Source organism: Octopus bimaculoides, chromosome 9 (assembly GCF_001194135.2).
Source record: "Octopus bimaculoides isolate UCB-OBI-ISO-001 chromosome 9, ASM119413v2, whole genome shotgun sequence".
NCBI lineage: Eukaryota > Metazoa > Mollusca > Cephalopoda > Octopoda > Octopodidae > Octopus > Octopus bimaculoides.
In genome coordinates, this window is record NC_068989.1 from 66403125 (window position 1) to 66410910 (window position 7786).

At 36.3% G+C, this 7786-nt stretch overlaps 1 protein-coding gene across 2 annotated transcripts in view; it reads left to right on the forward strand.

Annotated features, from left to right (window-relative positions):
• The window catches only part of LOC106867621 (AP-4 complex subunit epsilon-1), a 38902-nt gene that overhangs the window by 9423 nt on the left and 21693 nt on the right, over nucleotides 1-7786 (forward strand). For both annotated transcript variants that reach the window (XM_014912543.2, XM_014912544.2), the window contains exons 6-10: nucleotides 826-985; nucleotides 1795-1961; nucleotides 3542-3615; nucleotides 5149-5271; nucleotides 6542-6651. In XM_014912543.2, the coding sequence (XP_014768029.1) occupies nucleotides 826-985; nucleotides 1795-1961; nucleotides 3542-3615; nucleotides 5149-5271; nucleotides 6542-6651 (634 nt within the window). The remainder of the gene's footprint in view (nucleotides 1-825; nucleotides 986-1794; nucleotides 1962-3541; nucleotides 3616-5148; nucleotides 5272-6541; nucleotides 6652-7786) is intronic.

Here is a 7786-nt window from a genome sequence, read left to right on the forward strand (position 1 = left end):
ATATATATAGAAAAAAAAATGTTTAGGTCACTGATAACCTAAACTAATTGGTATGTGGTCTGAGTGTTCCAATTGATAAGCTACTAGGATCTAAGTCAAGGATGAGGAAACCTCTGCCCGCGGGCACAATTCCACCTATGACCCCATTTTATTTCGTGCACAGGCTGATATACTCGTATGTACAAAATATAGTAAATATTTTAATTACAAAATTTATACAATATGCCTATTTGTGACACAGGTCGCGTTTCCAAATTATAATTATTGTATGTATACCAATTTTTTTGATATTATTCATGGTAGTGAAAGTATACTTCCAAAGTTATCCATCATATTCTGGGTTCGAATTCTGCCAAGGTCAACTTTGCCTTTCATCCTTTCATCATCATCATCGTTTAACGTCCGCTTTCCATGCTAGCATGGGTTGGAAGATTTGACTGAGGACTGGTGAACCAGATGGCTGCACCAGGCTCCAATCTGATCTGGCAGAGTTTCTACAGCTGGATGCCCTTCCTAATGCCAACCACTCCGAGAGTGTAGTGGGTGCTTTTACGTGCCACCGGCATGAGGGCCAATCATGCGAGTACCAGTTGAACATTGGGGTCAATACAATCAACTAACTCTCTCCCCCGAAATTGCTGGCTTTGTGCCAAAATTTAAAACCAAAGTTACCCATCATATGACATGTAACATTCTAGTATATATATATAATGTTCAAGTTTACAAAACCAGATACTATCTTAGCACCCTAGTTTGAGAAAACTGGGAAAAAATGAGAAATGTTTGGTGTAGAGAGAAATTTTTATGTTTTACTCTCTTTTTCAGATCTGTTGTGAGGAAGAAAGCTGTCACAGCTTTTCTGAATATTTGGTCTAAGAGCCCAGGTTCCATACCAAATATTGCCAATAAATTCAGTGATGTTCTTTGTGATCAAGATCCTGGTGTAGTGAATGCTTCTTTAATTTGCTATCAATCTCTTATCAAGGCAAGAAAAACCCTAAATTCTATTAAAAATTTTTTACATTTCCTTTCTCAACTGGGCACTTTTAAGAATTTTTATTAATTGCTATCCATGACTTATTTTACCAAAAATGCTTTGACATTCTAATGCAACCTATTATTCATTATGTGGTTTTGTGGCTGTTTACTTGATTCCATGCTAAAAACTAGAGTAAGAATTTTGCATTCTTTCATTATGTATATGGCTTTCATAATTTATATTTGTGGTTCTTTAGCATTCAAATTACTTTGTCAAATATAATGCTTATTTACTCACATTTTTTTGAAAATTAATCCTTTATTATCTTGTAGCTTTGACATGTCAAAGATGTGATTGTTTATTTTTAGAATGACATTGCAGGGTAGATGAGATGCAAAAGGCTGGGTCTAGCCAGTTTGAACATAAAACAAGCAGAATATTTAGGTTGGATAAGGGCCAGTTTAAATGCTAAAGGGTTAAGGGGCATTATTTACATTTGATGGATATTTGTCCTCATTTGTTGTTAACACAACGTTTCAGCTGTTATACCCTCCAGCCTTCATCAGGTGTCTTGGGGAAATTTCGAACCTGGGTTCTCATTCCTAAGGTATTTTTCGATGTTATTATTATTATTCCGGTTACTGTTTGGAATCGAACTCGGAATTTTGGGGTTAGTAGCCCACGCTCTTAACCACTACACCATATGCCCATGGGTTAAGGGGCATATGATATTATTACATTTCATTGATTATGTTTTTGTTTTTATTTCAATGGTATATTCCTAATTTGAAAATTTTTTTTTTTTTTTTTTATAGGCAAATCCATCTCAGTACAAAAACTTAACACCTGCATTTTTGAATATTCTGAAACAAATTTTAAAGCGAAAATTACCTGCTGAATATGAATACCATTCTATTCCAAATCCTTGGATGCAAATTTCTTTACTAAAATTGCTGTCATTTCTTGGAGCTGATGATAAACAGTAAGTAATTTAATTAGTTGCCTTTTAGTGTGTTTTCCAGAAGTTGGACGAGAGTGGCAAGATTGGTGAGACTGAATGGATCTACTCTGGCTATGTTTTTCTAAGTAGGAGGAAAGAAACTGGAAGATAGTACTTCCCATGCCTTGGCAGTGGCAGAATAATCTGGGACTTTTGCATAGGGTTTATCTCGAATCACCCTTAGTGGATTGCTCTGATATTGGAGGTTCTATTTATTTATTTATTCATTTATTTATTATTTATTCCTCTACCTTCTATTTTTATAGCCTTTAATGTTGTAGCATCTCCCATTGATCAATGTAAACTTTATCTGTTTTGTGTTGTATCTTACCCTTTGATATTGTCCTTCACAGCTAGGCAATGTTTCTACAGCTGGATGCCCTTCCTAACGCCAACCACTCCGAAAGTATCGTGGGTACTTTTTATGTTCCGGTCAGGACCACAAGGGCCAGTCAGGTTGTACTGGCATCAGCCATGCTTGGATGGTGCTTTTTACATGCCACTGGCACAGGAGCCAGTCAGCCAGCACTGGCATCTACCATGCTATCACGCAAAATGTACACACACATAAATAGAACGTGAGAGAGCGAGAGGTGTTTGTTGCAATAGAGGTCATTTAATACATCTTACTGCTTCTCTCTCAATCACCTTCTGTGATCTTTCTGCTTGACTGGTACTTATTTTAATAATTGCAGAAGACTGAAATGTAAAGTTAACTTTTGGCAGAATTTGAACGCAGAATGTAAAGAGCTGAAGAAATTAATAGTGATAATAATAATAATAATAACAATAATGATAATAATAGTTTCAAATTTTGGCGCAAGGCCAGGAATTTTGGTGGGAGGGTGATAGTTGATTACATCAACCCCAGTATTCAACTGGTACTTAATTTATTGACCCCCACCCCGAAAGGGTGAAAGGCAAAGTCAACCTCAGCGGAATTTGAACTCAGAGTGTAAAGATGGATGAAATGCTACTAAGCATTCTGCCAGCTCACCACATTAACAATAATAATAATAATAATAATAACAAGAGCAATCAGAGAGTGCAAATCTCCGTTAAGGCAACACCAACGTCCTCTCAACGATTAGCCGGAGTTGATTTTTAAAATGAGAATATCTGAAATAAACTCCCAAAATCTTATCAGTTCATGCCAGTCATGAAAGTTTCATCAGAATCCATCCAGTGATTCTTGAGATATCTTGTCCACAAACAAACATGACTGAAAACAGTAACTCCTTTGCTAAGGTGGAGGTAATAATCTCAGATTTCGGCACAAGGCTAATAATTATAGGAGGAAATGTGATTCAATCTCCAGACACCCATGCCATTTTACCAGCATCCAAACAACCACGATGCCCAATCATCTCATTATGTGGTGGGACAGGTCCATTTCAGCGTAACCCCTTCACCATTTCTCACATCCATTCATCATTTACCAACCTTAACAACCACAGTAAAAACAGCAAAAACATGTATGTTATATTATTTTCAGGCTTTGAAAATGCTCTTCTTTGATTTTCATGTTATCACTTTTAACAATGAGACTTCTGTGGTTTCAGCTTGAGCACTCAGATCTACCCTGTCTTGAAGGAAGTGCTCCAGTGTGCAAACATGAAGGAAAACATGGCTTTTGGTAAGTAATCCTTTATCTTTTACTTGCTTCAGTCATTTGACTGTGGCCATGCTTGGACACCACCTTGAAGGGTTTTTGTCAAACGAATTGCTTATTTTTATTAAATATGGACCTATTTTTATTCAAGTCCACTACTTATTGTATTGGTTTCTTTTGCCGAACTGCAAAGTTTCTGGGATATAAACAAACTAAGACTGGTTGTCAAGTGATGGTGGAGGGAACAAACACACAGACACACAGAAATATATACATTTGTATATATAAATACAGTGTACATTTAAACATATAAGAGGTGACTATCTTATGTGTTTAAATGGTCACCTCTTATGTGTCTAAATGTACACTGTATTCATATGAATAATATATAGTCTATTGACTAGTTTTCTACATGGTAGGCCACTGGTAGTAAAAATTTCAAAATTTTTTACCTACCCTGATATTTATTAATATTTATATAAATGTATATATAAAAATATATATATTTGTGTATATATGTGTGTGTGTGTGTGTGTATGCAACAGGCTTCTTTCAGTTTCTATGTACCAAATCTACCCACAAGGCTTTGGTCAACCTAGGTCTGTAGTGGAAACACTTTCCCACAGTACCATGCAGTGGGACTGAACCTGGAACCATGTTGTTGGGATTAGCCATACCTGTGTTGATGATCTTCCCCTATGTAGATTATGCTAAGTAATACACCTTACAAGTTGTCAGCCTGTTGTGACTGAGTTCTGGGGAGTTTTCTTTCTCCTATGGAGGTTGTCATTTCTTGACACAAGTCCCACCAATTTTGGTGTCAAGAGATGGGCTTTGAACTCAGAATGCCCAGAGATGGAACAGATACAGTGAAGCATCCCCATCTAACACTAACAATTCCACTAATTCGTCCCACTGGACTGTTACTTGATCTTATTGATTCCAGAACAATAAAAGATAAAATGCCCTCAGTGCATTTTGAACTCAGATCACAGAGTATTGCAACAAGTGGATCAAATCATTGCATTCAACACTCTAAAGACTCAGCCAATTCACTGTAGAAATAAATATTGCGAATACAAATCTGACGTGTGCAATTGAAGCAGTATTAAATTAAAATAGCTGTCTATGTATCATGTCATTATGACCACCATCAACATTTGACATCCATTTTCTATGCTGGCATGGGTTGGATGGCTTGACAGGAACAGGCAAAGCCAGGGGTCACACCAAAATCTAGAAGGTTGTTGTAAATACATATTCTAGTGATGAGATTAATACAGGATGCTATGAAAAACACTTCCCACATTTTACTGGTTCACTAATAGTCCAACCACAAGCACATGGTATTCACTAGTCCAAACCATGATGGTAACTATTAAAACAAGATGAGTTAAACATCAGCTACGTGAAGTTACCATTGCCACCTGTCTAACTTCACTAGCTAATGTGCATCAAAGCAATTAAGACTGGAGATTTGACTACTGCATTCTGTATTCTTGAAAATTACTCTCTTAATTAAATATAATTTTGTTTTTTGTCTTTTTCTCCTTACAGCTATTACTTATGAATGTATTCTTACTATTACACACATTGTACCTAATCAGGAATTATTAGATGATGCTTCCAGAGCAGTCAGCAAGTTCTTACACTCCAGTAATCAAAATTTGAAATACCTTGGTAAGTGTTAGAGAATTTGATTTTGTATTAATACTGTATGAAGTTTATTTATATTTCCTTATTGGGCCACAACAACTCATGGTCTAGTACAAGGGACATTGTTTTATCCCTTCTTCTCTAAAAGCCCTTTCCTCCTCCTCCTCCTCCTCCTCCTCTTCTTTTCTTCTTTTCTTCTTCTTTTCTTCTTCTTCTTCTTCCCTTCTTCTTCTTGTGTCTTCTTTTTTTTCGTGTTTTCTTTTTCTCGTGTTTTCTTCTTATGTCTTCTTCTTGTGTCTTCTTTTCTTCTTCTTCTTCTTCTCTTTTTCTTTTTCTTCTTCTTCTTCTTCTTGTGTCTTCTTCTTTCTCTTCGTGTGTCGTCTTCTTCTTCTTCTTGTGTCTTCTTTTTCTTCTTCTTCTTGTGTCTTCTTCTTTCTCTTCTTGTGTCTTTTTCCTCTTCTTCTTCATCTTCTTCTTGTGTCTTCTTTTTCTTCTTCTTCTTCTTCTTGTGTCTTCTCTTCCTCAGTCGATGGGCATATCATTACTCACACTCATGCTCCAGTTTCTGACCCACAAGCATGCTGTCTCCTCTCTCAACTTTTTCTACTGCTACTATATTGGTCTCTGCTCCTGAGAATCAGGAGGTTTTGTACTTGTACCCTCTCCTCTCATGTACTTCTGTCCCGTTTGTCTCTCCTCCTCTATTTCATTGTTGTTATGTCAAATGCTTCCATGTCACACACTTCCCATTACATCTTGTGTTTTCTCCCCAGAACAGCATCCCTCTGGAATTACCTTTCACCTCATATTTTTCCTGTGGGTATCACTTGCAGCAGTTTAACCTTTTAGTATTCAGATTTCTCTGCCGAATGTAATGCTTTTTATTTGTATTGTTTTGAATTAATTATGCATTATTTCGTATCTTCAAGATTTCAATAATGTGATTATTTGTTTTAGAATGACATTGTAGGGTAGGTGTGAGAGATCAGATCTGGCTATTTTGAACCTAAAACGGGTTGAATATTTAGGCCTGATATGGCCAGTTTAAATAATTGAGAGTTAAATGGAACATTAACAACATAAACCTCACTGGAGAATTTGTAAGGGCCATGGGCATTTCCCCTTTTCCCAGACCCAGTAAAATAATGAAAGACAATTGTGATCATCAATCTCATCATCATTATCATTCATCATTCTCATCTTCATCGTCATCATCATCATCATCATCATCATCATCATCATCATCATTATTATTATAATGTTATTCCACTTTGAAATATTCTCTCATTGACAGGAATGAAGTCACTCACTGCACTAGTAATCGTTGCACCTAAGTATGCTGTAGAATATCAAATGATTATTATGGAATATCTTGAGAATCCTGATCCAGCAATCCAAAGAAAGGTATGGTGGCGTTTACTACATGTTATATTTACAAGCTTTCATTAGTCATGGTCTGCGAGTAACGCTTAACTGTGAAGCCTTGACAGAAACATTATCTATCCTATATGCAACATTTGTTTCTACAGAATGCAATTGAAGACAATCTAATATCAATACTATGTCATATTATTTGTAAGACAATTGATAATTGATGTCAATATATATATATATATATATATATATATATATATATATATATATATATATGCTGTTGTGTATGGGGAGAGTCATTTTCTTATCGTGCCTTAAAATTTAACACACTCACCGTTAAAATTTCCACTTATTAGGAAAATAAAAATTAAAATAATAAGTGGAAATTTTAACGGTGAGTGTGTTAAATTTTAAGGCACAATAAGAAAATGACTCTCCCCAGACAACAGAATGTGCTTCAACACACGAAATCACATAAAAAATCTTGCAAACCAAATCCAAAAACGAAATATATATATATGTATATTACATTGATAATATTTTTCTTTAAGTGAAAGGTAGATTGTATGATGCTTGTGTATGAACAGCTATACTCCATGGTAGTAAGAACAAGAGTGGAATGAAGGCAGTATGCTCTGATGGATGTGCAGCGTCAATGTGCATGAATGACAAAGTGCAAGTTTGTTGAGAGAAAAGTTGGGCATAAGAGGAATCAAATACAGCATGCAAGAGAGGAGACTGCATTGGTTTAGATATGTGGTGCATATGAATGAAGACAGCTGTATTAAGAAATGCCAGTCACTGAATGCAGATGGTACATGTGGAAGAGAGAGACCTAGGAAGACATGCGATGAAGTGGTGAGGACTGATCTCAGGATGTCGGGGCTCATGAAGAAAGTGGCAATGGCCTGAGATGTCTGGCAATATGAGGTTCTAGAGAAGACTTGCCTATGTCAATGAAACAGTTCTAGAGGCGTCATTTTTCACCCACACGTAACAATAAAATTTTCACACACCCTCCACCAAGAAACTAAATTACATCTCCTCTCCCAAACTGCATTTTTTCTCTTCCTCACATTTCCTCTTCATACACTCTGATTATCTCCCACTCTCTTTCCCTTCCCTCACTGCCCTGCTCACTGTATCATTGCTACCCCCCCCCCCC